General features: G+C 39.2%; 1 protein-coding gene across 6 annotated transcripts in view; it reads left to right on the top strand.

The window, feature by feature from the left end:
- The window catches only part of P4HA1 (prolyl 4-hydroxylase subunit alpha 1), a 40,249-nt gene extending 30,171 nt beyond the window's left edge, over positions 1-10,078 (top strand). For 2 of the 6 annotated variants that reach the window (XM_026713466.2, XM_026713469.2), the window contains exons 11-15: positions 727-780; positions 3,394-3,459; positions 5,240-5,308; positions 6,357-6,453; positions 9,025-10,078. In XM_026713466.2, coding sequence (XP_026569251.1) covers positions 727-780; positions 3,394-3,459; positions 5,240-5,308; positions 6,357-6,453; positions 9,025-9,095 — 357 coding nt within the window. In that variant the 3' untranslated portion in view covers positions 9,096-10,078. Of the gene's footprint in view, positions 1-612; positions 667-726; positions 785-3,393; positions 3,460-5,239; positions 5,309-6,356; positions 6,454-9,024 lie in introns of all 6 variants that reach the window. The other 4 variants (XM_087932342.1, XM_087932343.1, XM_087932341.1 and 1 more) reach the window with 2 other exon arrangements.
- Positions 10,079-15,145: the final 5,067 nt, after the last annotated feature.

The following is a 15,145-nucleotide window of genomic DNA, read 5'->3' as shown; positions in this document are numbered from 1 at the left end:
ACAAGCAAAGTCAATGGGGAAGTCAGAGTCATTGAACAATCATGTTACTAACTTAAGTGCAGTGATTCATTTAACAACTAAGCCAAGAAAGGTTGCAAAATGGGGCAAAACTCACTTAATAGCTGTATGGCTTAGCAATGGAAATTTGGGGCTCAATTGTGGTCGTAAGTTTAGGACTACCAGTATATCCCTTTAGGACAGGGGTGTCAAATTTAATTTCATTGAGGGCCGCATCAGGGCTGTGGTTGACCTCGGGGCGCCGGGCAGGCATGGCCGATTGGGTGGATGTTGCCAACTGGGTTAGTGGAGCCAGCTTGATGCCACTCCCCAAACTGCTGCCCTGTTTCCTCTTCACATTGGATAGACCAGGCCGAAGCCATGCGGGCCAGATACATTTTCCACGACAGCCTCCGCGGGCCAGATCCGACCACATCGCAGCCCGGATGCGGCCTGTGGGCCTTGAGTTTGACACCCCTGCTTTAAGCAGACTTGCTGACTCTGAAGTCAAGTTGTTTTACTGTCTTTCAGCCGGATTTCACGTTAGAAATGAAGCAAACGTATAAAATCCCATCTTAGATCTTTCACTGGGTGTTTGTGCTTCTTCTACTGTAGGTAGCCAATTACGGAGTAGGAGGCCAGTACGAGCCTCATTTTGATTTCGGAAGGGTAAGTCTTTCTTCGCCTTTGGGATTCTTCATATGTCCTGTGTTTCTTTTTTTTTTCCAGGTAGCAAATTATGGAGTGGGAGGACAATATGAGCCTCACTATGACTTTGCTCGGGCAAGTAAAATGATGGGTGAAGGAAAAGTTTGCGGATTTTAGGCTTTTGGGACCCTGTCCAAAGTGCCTTATATCTGTATTAAATTTGGGCTTTTGAGTGGTCTAATCCGTCTGAATCGATAAAGCTTCTTAAATCACCATTTGAACAATAAAAAGATAGTTGCAGTGAATTCTTAAGGAAAGCCTTAAAAGTGTCACTTCATAGAATGTGCTTTATAGAGAAAGGTTGCTGACTCATAGGGAATAAAGCAACTTTATATTATATCAGCAGCACATAGACAAAGCAATAGCTTTTGCTTTTAACTATATTCATTTTTCAAATTTAGCTCATTAAAATAATGACAGTTTGTATCCCTGGTTTAAGTGTTGTGCTGATCAAAAAAATAGTAATAAAATGATTTTGAAATTGAGTATATCTGCATTTTAATGCCTGTTTATTTTTTTTCTTAATGAACTACCTTTTAATCAAAGATATGGATAAATTCAAATGGTGATGTACAGAGCATTGGTGTATAGTAACATTTTCAATTAACATTTTTTCTCCTGTCCGACAGTAATTTAAAAATTCTTGCCTTAACACAAGATCAAACTTTGATTCACCCTATTGCTTAAAATCCTCTGATGTGTTTCTCAAAATCAACAATGTATTAACCTGTATTCATGCATAACTTTAATTTCTGTCCTAATATTTTTGCAGTGTACCTGTGAACTTCTATAGTGTTGTGTTATAAATTCTACTGTGCTACATAATGGCCAACATATTTCAGTTTAACATTTTATTTATTTAATGATGTTTTTATTCCAGCCACTAATGGGCCTTGTCAGGGCTACTTACAATAAAATAGTGATTTATAAGAAAGAAAATCATGAAGTGTAAAATCAGTGCTAAATAATTAGAAGATAAATGCAATACAGTAGCAGCAGAAACATCATGAATCAAATGATATCCCAGTTTCTACAACTTCTGAGACAATTAAGATTTTTTAAAAAATAGATAATTATACTGTACATACATGGTTTAAAAAATATCAGAGCACAGGTGTCAAACAAACCTCCATGGGATGACTGGAGTCCTTGATTTATGATTATAGTTTGTTCCTAGCCATTTAAAGATAAAATCTCCTGTTTAAATTGAGCATAGGAAAGAAACTATTGCAGTACTTAATAGTATGGAAGAAGCACCGCAATTTTTAAAACTATTTTAAACATCTGCATATGAAAGTAATTAAGTTTACCAGCACGAAAAGGTTTATCTTGTAATTCTAGGATGAAAGACATTCTGTTTGTATTGGCAGAACATGGTTAAGCTGTCAAGTATAATTTAGCTATTTGGCTGACATGAATTGCAGCTAGTGGACAGCATACAATCCCTTCTTGTCTGGACTTTTTAAAATTATTTTTAGATGTAGGAGAGTTTGTTTTGTAGGTACTGTAGCACACTGGAAGCTGGGTATAAAGAGATTTGCATATGTCTGCTCTGTTTAACTGATGATTGTTTCTTTGTGGGCTATTTGGAAAACCCGTGTGCTTTAAAGAAGACTCTAATTAGTAATGGCTGTGGTATTGGAATCGTAGTACCTTAAGTAGACTTTATATCACCAGTAATCTTTCAAGTGCGACTGTACATCCAGTCAAGTTTGGCAAATCGCACAAAACAGAAGATTAAAGGCAATTGCATAATGGATTCTCCAAAATACATCGGATCTTGTAAAATAGGAAAAATAAGATATAACCAGGGGTGGGATTCTACCGGTTCTGTCTACCTCTGTGGAACCAGTAGTTCTGAAGAGCAGCAGACAAAGAGCATACATAGAACCGGTTCTATGTTTACTGTTTTGGCCCGCCCGGCTCTTACCTGACTTTTTTTCAACCACAGCTGTTTTTCAACCACAGCTGTTTTGCACAACACAGCTGCAGTTGACAAAGCAAGGAAAAGTGCTTTTTCAACTGCTGTGCACCTGCGCACAGCACTGCTCAGCAGTCCAGGCAGCTGGCTGACGATGATATACATGCACATGCAAAATGTTTGTGCAAAATGTAAAATCACCGAACCGGTAGTTACACCGGTCATATCCCACCCCTGCATATAATATCTGGTGGAAGATCATCCATGATGTGTTCCAGGCATTCATAAAGCGTTGGCTCAAAATGGCTGGAATTTTAATTGCAAAAAAGTGAACCATTGCATTGCAGTGACCTGTTACAAAGACAACATAAATGCGTAGGATATTATTACGTATCTTGGCATTGTTTGGGTGGGTTTCCAAAAAAGGTCCTGATCAATTTCATGAACATAGGCTCTCTTATCTATTCCCAAAAGAAGAGAGTTTTCAACAAGAAAACTCTCTTGTTGAACTTCAACAAGCTGCAGATTTCCCCTTGTATATAAAGTGATGGAATAACAAAACCATGCTTTGTGTCTTAAAAATGTTGTGGGCTAACTATGTAACCCAGGTATTCAAAAGAGTTATTATCTGAATAAAACAATTTTAACTTCAAGGAGAAAACCCTTCCTTGCTTTTCAGACATTCCAATAAGAATTATGTTTAAAAATGTTTTCTCTGTGTGCTGTTGTTTTTTTACTCCTAATACCATCTATGTCTTTGAACACAGAAAGATGAACCAGATGCCTTTAAAGAACTGGGTACAGGCAATAGAATTGCTACGTGGCTATTCTACGTAAGTAAGACAAGATGTCCGCACTTATAATGCAGTCAAGGAATTTGTCCCAGTGGGAGAGAAAATATCAGTTGCTGAAGAATACTGAGTTTGGTGGGGAGTGTTGTATTGTTCTGATTTATGTTATGGCACCATAGAAGGTCAAGTGTTTTGTATTACACACAGCAGTTTGGGAGAAACATTCTGTATTGTACCTCATGAGTTATGTTTTTATAGGTTAATGGAATGAACCAATTTTTCATTGGTATCCATAGCTAGATATCCCTTATCATAAATATCCAGTAAGAACATAATAGGTGTGCTTGATCAAATCAAAGGTTGTCCCATCCAGTGCTGTGTGTTCCAGACTATGCCGATGGACATATCCTAAGTCAGGGAATTGGTGCATTCAATTGAAGATTGTCACCTATAAATGATAGCGCTTCTCTGAAGTCTGTCGAACAGACCAACCAGCTTCCCATAGTACAGTACTTCAGTTGTGACTTTTAATTGAAGATTTAGAACTTTCAGTGTGGAAAGTTTTTACTTCACTATTGTGCTGCCAATTAAGCCATTATTCTGTTACCATGGTGCCCAGCCAAATGCTTCCGGGAAACCCATCAAGGAGCCACGAGCAAAAGATTTCCTCGTCCTCCTGTATTTTTCTTTTCCCTTCAAGTAAATATTGAAAATCATAAGATTTGTTTGCTGTCCATCTCACTTCGAGCCGACTCACAACAATGAAAGCCAGTGAAACCAAGAAGAACAAATATCTTCCATAACAGTAAAGATTAAAGTAAAAAGATGGGGAGGAAGGGAGCAAGATGCATGGGAGGGGGGAGGTAGGGGGGTCTTCTCTTAATCCATCAACCACTTCCAGCACTCCCATTGGGCCCCCAAACCAATTGGCAGAGGCAGGTCTTCGGGTCCTTAGGGAAGGTCAGAAGCATGGAGCAGATCTTGCCTTGGGGTTGGGTGGGGGCAAGGTGTTCCATAGGGCAGGCACTGTTATTGGAGGCATTCATAAGAAGCGGTCATACACATTTCTTTTATCCTGTCCTAAATTTCCCATTGTTCGCCTTCACTGGGAGATCTCAGTTGTAGATGTGAGAAAATGGGGGAATATCTCTCTCGATTGGCTTTCTTTACCACTGTCATCCCCCTTATGTTCATCTGTGTTCACTTTTTTTTAAATTATTTATTCAATTTATTGGCCACCTGTCTTACCCCAGTGTACTCTGGATGGAGTTTCTCCTTGTTATGATGTTGGCTTCAGATTAATTATTTTATTACTTTCTGCCCCTTTTTTAAGGACTACAATATTTTTATGGCAAGCACAAAAAGCACAAAATGTACCAAATCAGGTTAAGCTTTAAGAAAACATGATGATGTTGGTAGCTTTATTTTCTCATTCTTTTCCTCCTGATTTTCCCAACATGGAATTTGTCTTTTTTTCACAGCAAATATCCACAGGGCAATTTTTTTCTCTCAGTTTTCCACCACAATCCCAAAAACTTTTCCCTTGTCCGTAACCTAACAATATAGTTTCATCAGCATTCATACGATCAGCATATATGTACCTCTGTATTACTGAGCTATATGTACTATTTTGCCAAATAAAGAATTCTTGCAGCCTTTTACCATCTTTGATTATTGCTTTCTTTCAATTAGCATAAATAATTTTTGGTGCCATCAAAATTTTACCTTGTTTTATCAGTTCATTGATGGAATCTCTGGGATTCCTTTTCAGTTATGGTTCAAAGAGAGTTGTGAATAGATAGCCACTTTTTCTCCTTTTCAGATGAGTGATGTGGCGGCAGGAGGAGCAACGGTATTCCCTGAAGTCGGAGCCAGCGTTTGGCCAAAGAAGGTAAGCATAAGGTGTACGTGTAAAGTGACCATCTCTGACCATTCTCTCCATGTACCTCATAAAAGTATTAGTATCTTTTCATTTTTGCTGGCAGAAAGGTAAGAGTTGGGTTTTGGAAGTAACACTTTTAAAGGAAAGATAGGACAAGTCCAGGCCGTCTCTCCCTCCCTCCCTCCCTGCCTGTCATGCCTCTGTTGGAGACTGACTCTGAGGAAGAGGAGGGAGGAACAGCCAACAGGGAGTGGGAGTATGGCTCCAGAGGTGGTGGAGGAGGCTGGGGAAGGGCAGAGGCCGGCTGACAGTCAGAGGAGGATCTAGGCCCATCCCCTATCCATCCTAGGTCACGCAGGGAGGAGAGGATCAGGGAAAAGCGAGGTCTACTCAAGAGGAGATTACCATGGTCATCCTCGTGGCTTGCAGCTGGGAGCTATGTATATAAGTTTGTAACTACACAGTTAGAATTGCTGGAGTCAAAGCTAAGAGGTTTATCTTTGCTGGCGTTCTTCCCATGGACTCTCCTCGGTTATTTTCCTGGAGTTTATGATTAGTTATCTTGGCTTGCTTGGGAACTCTCGTCAATGCAGTTTGTTTTGGTTTTCTTTTTGCCTCATTATTTACTTTTGTGACTTTAAACTGTGCCTAATAAAACAGTGAAGTTAAGTTGAAGGCCTTATCGGACTTTAATGTATGTTTTGGGTTTTGGGTTATTTTGAGAGACTACGGGTCATCACACTGCTTGCCATTTTGTTCTCTTACCATACACTGATTCAAAGAATTCTTTATGTCTTCTTCTGATTCCATTTTAGGCTGTATCAATAGTTTGGGTTGCCAGAATAGGAAGCAGTTGTAACAGCTATCTATATCTTACCCACCCTCTGAAATGGTAGCATTTGAGAAATATTAGAAACCAAAGCAGGGGTGATGGGGAGTGCTTTGCCACATCCTGTCAGGCACTTGGTGAATATTTACATTCTGTATTCCCTCTTTAATATGGCATTTTTCAAAAGTTAGCCCACAAATCAGTTGCTGTTACTTTGTGTTTTACCAGGGGACAGCAGTATTTTGGTACAATCTTTTCCCAAGCGGTGAAGGAGACTACAGCACCCGGCACGCCGCATGTCCAGTATTAGTCGGTAACAAATGGGGTATGTATGAAATTTGAAAGATAAGATTTTAATAGTCTCCTTTTAAATCATGTGTGGAACATGCTTGAAATGTCTCATGTAGAAGGAATTATTAAACTTTTTTAGGAAGAGTGTGGAATCAGAATGGAAACACAGTTGAATGTTTTTTGTATATATTTTTACTTTCTCCCATTGCAAACAGCGAAGAGAAGTTGTTTAATCAATGTACGACACGGGCTATGTAGAAATGGGTTGGGGGTGGAAAATGACTTAATGATCCCTCTGATGCTAAGTACCTCTTAGTCCTAGTGGTGATCTATGTGAAGTTCGGGTCCAAAACCAGAACCTGTTTCTAACTTGAAAAATGGTTTGACACTTAGGTATTGTGATGGAATATGCATCTAAAACAGCAGTGAGGAGAATTCCCACAGAAAGGCCTGGATTAAGAGACAGTGCAGACCTGAGCTGGTGGGAGAAGGAGGAAGAGGTTCAGGATAGCCATATCCTGGAATCTCTTAGGTAGTAAAAGGATAGCACTTTTGCTTGACAAGATTCTGTCTATTACGCTGTTTCCCCGAAAATAAGACCCTGTCTTTTTTTTTTTTTTTGGCCACCCAGAAAAGGCACCAGGTCTTATTTTGGGGGGATGTCAACCACCGACTAACCTCACTTGTCGCCCCCGTCCTCCTTTTCGCTGTCCGAGGCCTTCAGGAATTTCTTCTTCTGCAGCTAGCAAAGCTTTCCTGAAAGCCTCTGCAGCCGATCACAGAGCTCCGGATTGATTGGGAGCTTTGTTATCAGTTACAGAGGCCTTCCGGAAAGCCTTGCCGGCTGCAGAAGAAATGGGCCAGCGGGGCAGGTATCGGGGGTGTGTGAGACCTGGCTACAGCTGTCCAAAGGTAAGTATTAGAGCAGCTACACCACCCCCAATCCCCACCCTAGCTTGATTTTTACCAGTGCACTCTGGAGTGGGTGGAATCTTAATTAAGGCTTATTTTGGGAGTAGGGCTTATATTGGGTGCACGTGTAAAAATCAAGCTAAGACTTTCGGGGTAGGTCGTATTTTTGGGGAAACAGGGTAGTTGTAAGCAAATACAGGATTGAACTTGATTGGATCTTGTGTTGTCTTTGGGCTCAGGCCTGACAGACATGGTTCAAGCACAGCACTCTTATTTTTTTAAAAAGATTATTATAAAATTTGGAATTTATTCTATGAATGGCTAGACAGAAGAGTAAGAAGTTGAAATATGTAATAATAGTTACATACTTTAAATTATATTCTTTACTGTGTAATATATCATAATTGATTGAATTAGACTTGAGTAAGAAAATGAATATAATTTAAGTAAAGATGAAATATATTTTTGAAAGGCAATAGCTATAATGTTAATGATAATACAACAATTGATAAATGTGATATAAAATATTGATTAGAGTGGTTATAAATATAAACAAGTAAGAAATGTATGATAATATTATTGTGTGCACAAGATATATGTACCCAACCGACACACCGTTGAACAGAAAGATGGTTTTATTTGTTTGTCTTTGTTTTTGCTATAAAACAAACTCTTTTTAAAAAAGCACAGCACTCTAATTCTCCTCTCCCAATAATAAGTACAGGTAGTCTTCAACCTACAAGTTACAGGGGCGCTGGAAGAAAAGCGACTCATGACATGAACATTTTCTACATTTATGAGTGTTGCAGCATCCCTATGGTCATATATGGCAGCTGATTCATATTTATGACGGTTGTGGTGTCCCAGGGTCACGTGCACCAGCTTTTGCCACCTTCTGACAAGCAAAGCAATGATGGAAGCCAGATTCACTTTAAACCATATTACTAAATTTACAACTGCACTGATTCACTTCACAACTGTAGCAAGAAAGGTCGTAAAATGAGGCAAAACTCATAACATCTGTCTTGCTTAACAATGGAAATTTTGGGCTCAGTTGTGGTCATAAGTCAAGGATTACCTATATCTGTATAGCGAACCTATGGCACCCCTGCCACAGGTGGCATGCAGAACCATTTGTACCGGCATGTGAGACGCAGGCAAACTTACCTCACTCTGCACGCGCCTGCCCCACAGCTGATTTTCAGCCTTTGTAAAAAGCCTCTGCAGGCCCAAATAATAGGCCTGTTTTGTTACTTCCAGTATTACAGAAAGTGAATAAACGGGCCTATTCGAAAATCAGCTGTGAGGCACAATGCAGGTAAGGGGAGGGGCGGTGTGAGGGGATTGTGCACACAATTTTTGGCACAGAAGCCCCAAAAGGTTAGCCACCACTGACCTATACGATGCAATTTATATGACACTTCTATAGGTAGATTAATCATTAAATATAACCAAGTTGAATTACCGGTGTGGTGAGATGGTTATGTTTTGGTTGAGAACTGGGGGAGAAATAGGCTCATCTTCACCCTCGTCCAAGAAATCTCACTAGCTTCTGTCATTGTCTTTCAGCCCAACCTACCCTTTTGATGGTTGCTGGAACAAATGCTGTGTACACTGTCTTGAGCTTTTGAAGGGAAAACCGGATGGACATTTTATGAGCTAACAAATACCTCCTTTTCTTCTTCTTTTATAGTCTCCAATAAATGGATCCATGAACGTGGGCAAGAGTTTCGAAGACGGTGTGCCTTATCAGAGTTTGAATGATACCAGTCCCCTTTTTATTGTTTTGGTCCAAATTATTTTCCCTTTCTCATTGCCTTGATTAACACTGATAGTTTACACTAATATCCCTCTCCAACTTTTGTCTCCAGTGCCAATCATCTATGGACAAATATTTTATCTATGGACAAAATATATACACATACATATTTTGCAGATATACCCATTTAAACATTTTTATTGAGTGATTTATTTCATTTCTAACAACTGTATGATGCCATGGCTAAAACAGTTCTATAGAGACACCAAGATTGTGAAGGAAGCAGAATGGATATATGAACTTCTCATCTGACAAGTGCTTTGCTTGGATGGTAAGATATTATATATCACTTCTACTTGTTTCTTTGGTTTTGAATGCCTGAACTTTTCTGCAGAACTGGGTTAAGGGCTCGTAAACCAGATTGACTTCAAAATTTCTACACCTAGCCATTTGTGCTTCTAGGCCTTCGCTCCAAATTGTCTGGTTTTACCAAGTGCCAAAAAACTTCAGAAACAAATTCTCCTGCCCAGTATCGTTTTTTTCCCCTTATCCCTCACAAATAAATTGAGCTAATTCCAAGAAATGAGCCAGTAACTGTCCACATCTAAAAGACTGCAGCTGTGCTTTGTCTACATATGCCGGAGGACACTGTGTGAAGACAGGTTGCAGAAAATGACTTTTTTGTGTGTGTCTAAGTACAGCTCGTCTTTTTAAATTTCACTGAGACTCAAGATTGTAATTTTAAATGTACTGCTGCTTTTATTCTGTAAGGAAGAACAATTTTACCCCATGAAGGCATGGAGACAAGATCAGTTCTAACTTAAACATAGAGCACTGTGCCTTATCTACCAAGTCTGAATTTGTATGAAACCATATGTATAAGAAAATGCATACTTCCCTTACCAACAATACCAAATCTTATGTTCCAATGGAGGGGCTTTCTGAAAAAAAAGACTATATTTATAATACAAAATCTTTTTTGAAAGTTCTTGATGGTGTGGAGAATGATTTATGCTGTGAGCCTCAGGTGTGCGTTGTCTCCAATAGAAACCTTTAAATGAGGTCTCTGTTCATACAGGAAGGTGTCTGAAATACTAAGTACAAATAATTCTGAAAAACTTACATGTAGCAGTAGCACTTATATACACTCCATAGTGCTTAACTGCCCTCTCAAGGGGTTTACAGAGTCAGCGTATTGCCCTCAACAGTCTGGGTCCTGTTTTACTGATCTCGGTAGGATGGAAGGCTGAGCCAGTCAGGATTGAACTTCTGACAATGGGCAGAGTTAGCCTGCAATCATGTATTCTAACCACTGCTCCACCAACGGCTCATATACCTATACAACAAGCTTCTCTCTTTTTCCATTTCAGGCTTTGTTTAATTTTTTTTTAGTGGCCTCCACTAAGAGTTTTTAGCTTTCTTAAATCTTTCCTAAGAGTTACAGTTCAGTAAAGAGAGATGATTAATAACTTCAGGTACATTGATATTCATTCGTTGTTAACTTCAGTATTTCTAAGCAGAAGGAGCTGTTGTGCTAGATCATTGAAAAGGACCTCTTGCTTCACATGAGCCGATTTAGTTATGAGGCTTCCCAGCTTAATCCAAGATTCTTCAGAGAGCAGTAAATCGTTGTCTTGTCTCTGTAACAGGAAAGTCTTCTTTCCCAAATCGCTGCAGGCTGCACTTTTTTTAGTAAAATCATTCGGTATTGAGCTAAGTTTGAAGGAAAAATGAACTCTTGTATCCATTGCTGCTGCATTTTCATACTTGAAAAATAGCCAGATCACATAAAAGAGCATCAGAGGTATTCAAAGGAGGCTATTAAAAAAAATATATGTCAAGATGGAATTTCTGTGGTCATGGTTGCTCTCTTGACATTTTTTTACCCCCTCCTGCAGATGTCTCTGAAGGCAACACATAAAACGGATTTTAGCCATGAAAGTGAGTTCCCCTACCTTTGCGATTCAGATAATGCACAAAAATATCACTGAATCAAATACTTTCACGGTTCCTCCTGGTTCTATTTCCATGTGTTTCAAGCAAGTGTTCATTCCCCCCCCCCCCGCCATTTATAAAAGATAAACTGCATTTACCTGGGTCACCTTAGCCCATCCAAAGCTGTTTGTGCCTTCTTTTTTTTTTTTGTGCACAGCTGCTTAAGGGATTGGGAAAAGGGAACTTTAGAATCATTTAGGATCCGAATAGAGCTCGAAGGGACCTTTGAGGTCTTCTAGTCCAGCCCCCTGCTCAAGCAGGAGATCCTATACCATTTCAGACAAGTGACTGCCCAGTCTCTTCTTAAAAACCTCCAGTGACGAAGCACCTACAAGTTCTGGTGGCAAGCTGTTCCACTGGTTAATTGTCCTCACTGTTAGGAATTTTTTCCTTAATTCCAGGTTGCTTCTTTCCTTGATTAGTTTCCATCCATTGTTTCTTGTCCAGCCCTCTGGTACTTTGGAAAATAAATTGACCCCTCCTCTTCTTTGTGGCAGCCCCTCAAATATCGGAACACTGCTATCATGTCTCCCCTGTTCCTTCTCGTCACCAGACTAGCCATGACCAGATCTTGTAACTGTTCTTCATGTGTTTTAGTATCCAGTCCCCTAATCATCGTTGCTCATTGAACTGCATCTTGTGGGATAGGTCCCAATGATCTTTCTATTTAGATTGCTTAGATCAGGGGTCGCCAACCTTTTGGACCTCAGGGACCACCAAACTCATAATTTTAGATCCCAGGGACCACTAACCAGTTCTGTGGGCATGGCCTAATTTGTGGGTGTGGCTTGGTCATGTGACTGGCTGGGCATGGCTTGTATGTAAATATAAATATTTATATAAATATTGCATTTTTTATAACAAAAGAGCAACTTTTACCCAAAATCAGGCAAAGCAGGCAGGCAGATTGAGTTGCTCACAGAATCACAGATTCATTCAGAGATCTATCTGCCATGGGCTAGCTAAGTCTGTCACATAAAATTTGCTAGCAAGCAAACTCACAAAATTAACTCACAACACACCTTGTATGTAAATATTGATTTTTTTTATTAAAAAAAGCAACTTTTACCCAAAATCAGGCAAAGCAGGCAGGCAGATTGAGTTGCTCATAGAATCATTCAGTGATCTATCTTATCTGCCATCGGCTAGTTCAGTCTGTCACATAAAATTTGTTTGCTGTGAGTCTGCACTGAATAATAGAACTTTCAGTCCTAAGGGAGGTTTGGCTGTGCTTAAAAGCAGAGCCGAAAATCTAAAGATTAACTAAGAAAGCAAGAAATCCAAGGATTTTCTGCTTTCTAGCTAATCTAAATCTCCCGGCACAGCAGAACAGCTGATGGTCGGAAAAAAGGAAAAATAGCAACTTAGCAGGCAAGTTTGCCAAGTAAGGAATGAGTGGGTGGGGAGGGTTCCTGCAGGTCATGTGGGCAGCGCAGCCTTGTGTTCCTGCGCAGCCTGGATTAATTGCTCTGGGGGGTGCTCTGGGGGTGACGTTTCTCTGCAGCCCACCAAAATTTTCTTGAGACCCACCAGTGGGCCATAGCCCACCAGTTGATGACCACTGGCTTAGATTGAAAATACTTTAATAAACAACCTTAATCAGTGTACCGCTTACCACAATATATTTGAACAAGGATACAAAGAACAATTGAATGCTGAAGCAAGTATTTCTGATCAGCAACAGGAACTGCACAACTAGATCAATTTTACACATAACAATCCAACATCATTGTGTATAAAAAAAATTCATTCTTAAATAAAAGAAAATAGATTCAATTTAGGCATATCTTTAAATTTACAGTAGTTTGAAATGCCAGCGAAGCACTTAAGCTTGTTGTAGTAACTTTGCTTTTAGTGACTATTCCATATTTAAAGCATTTTTTTATAGATTTGTTGCCAAAATGTATTTTTAAAAGTGTTGTAAGAGTAATGGTTGTGGTTCTGTTCCCTTAGAAAACGCTGCAGATGTTAATTTACTTTGATCAGGGTGCTAACCTCATATTTGAGGGAAATCTGGATAGAATGAAGCCCAAGGCCATTAGAGCTGCCCCTTGGTACTTTGCATTAAGTTTAAGCTGTGGGGGAACTATCATGTTAAGCAGTTTTCTTTCTATAACTTAAAAGTTCTGAAAAGGACTGCAAAATCGCAATTTTCATCCTGATTAAAGGGCATCAGTGCACTTTCTCTTGCAAGATAGAATTCAAAAGGAGTTGTTTTTACTCACGCTTTTTAAATCAGCACTGGAAATAATCCTCTGCTGTCAATCACTTAGAAAGAGTTGGAATGCTCTTTGATTTACTTTCACATGGTTCCATCCTGTGAATTAAAATAGCAAGTCTTCCTTCTGCAGAACTTAACTTAAGACTTAAATTCTTCTGCAGAATTTAAGATTACAGGAATGGGGTGAGGAGAGGTCAGTCTTCATTTAAGAGGTGATGACAGGACACATCACTCTTAAATGGTGAGGTGAAGCTTGATAATATAAGTTGAAATTTCTTCTCTTGGAAGAAATTTAATGTTTTATTTCATGTGTCTGTTCAAAACAGGGTAAATGATTGATTGTTCCAGTATTCGTCTGTGGCTTGGTTTTTCTAAGTATTGTTTCTGAAACACTAAATTCCAGTTTAAAGCCTACCATTTACTTTCTCCTCCCTGTAAAAACCACAAATAGGAAAAAAATATGATGGTTTTTTGAAATACTGGATAAGATTTCACAACCTTTCCTGAAGCAAAGTTAAGTAATTTTTTCTCCAGTAAGAAAAAAATTCATGTTTGAACTTAAAATAAAATAGTAACTACGTGATAGTGCCACAGAAACATCTGAGCATCAGAACATCTAAAAACCAGAAAATACCCACTTAATTGTTCATAACAGTGAAATATCTAATTCAGTGAAACTTAAGGTTGATTTTTCTTTTTGGGGGTTAAAAAAAAAAAAAACCTCTTTTACCGAGGAGCAACAGTTTACTGTTTTTCAGATGGTTCCCAATTATTGAAATAACATTTTAAGCCTATTGTAAAATTCCTATTTCTCACCTCGATATCCTGTATAGGTAGATATCCTTGACTTACAACCATTTGTTTAGTGACATTTCGAATTTACAGCAGCACTGAAAAAAGTAACTTATGACTGATTCTCACACTTAGGACTGTTGCAGCCATCCCCAGTGGTCACGAAATCCAAATTTGGACCTTTGGCCATTGGCTGGTATTTATGATGGTTGCAGTGTCCCTGGGGAGGGGGGGGTCACGTGATCATCTTTTGTGACCTTCTCACAAAGAAAGTCAATGGGGAAGCCAGTTTCATTTAACGACTGTGTTATTAACCAACTGCAGTGATTCACTTTAACAACTGTGGCAAGAAAGGCAATAAAATTGGGCAAAATTAACTGTCTTGCTTAGCAGTGGAAGTTTTTGGCTCAGTTGTGGTTGTAAGTCAAGGATTACCTGTATTGTGATAGTCCTTCCCAATTTAAGGTCCTGTGTCTCTGATTATTCAGTTAAGAAGACCTCGCCCTTCTCCATTGCTTTAAGAGGCAAAGCGTGACTTGCTGTGAATGAGGATCATATAAAACACGAATGACCACATGTGAGCTTGCTCTTTGGATGTTCCTTTTTCATAATACCATTTTAATCTTTAAAAAAGAGGGGAGAATCTTGTTTGATGTATTGTGCCATGACTTTTCATTCATAGGATCCAACTGGTATTTGGTGTCTTTTATATAAGTTGTGCCAATTTATATAATGCCTCTACCAGCTTCCAAAGATAGTTACCCCGGCCGGCATGGTTTCACTGCAGGAAGAAGTATAACCATAACTGTAACCCTAACCTTAACCAAGGGAGGAAGAAGTATGCAGGGAAAATAGGAATATTGTCTTTAGCTGCTTACCACAATTTCCTTTTGGTTCTTGGCATACAAGAAAGGAGATTCTGTTTCACGGACAAGACAAGGTTGCCAACGGTATCACACTTGGATTCGCAGCTCAGTTTTCTTGATGTATTTGCAAAAGAGGATCCTAAACTCGTAGGAAATACCTGCATTGGAATAAATAGGATTT

This window comes from Pseudonaja textilis, chromosome 4, assembly GCF_049901715.1.
Source record: "Pseudonaja textilis isolate UNSWEBS1 chromosome 4, rPseTex1.2, whole genome shotgun sequence".
NCBI lineage: Eukaryota > Metazoa > Chordata > Lepidosauria > Squamata > Elapidae > Pseudonaja > Pseudonaja textilis.
This window is presented reverse-complemented; position numbering and strand designations above follow the sequence as displayed.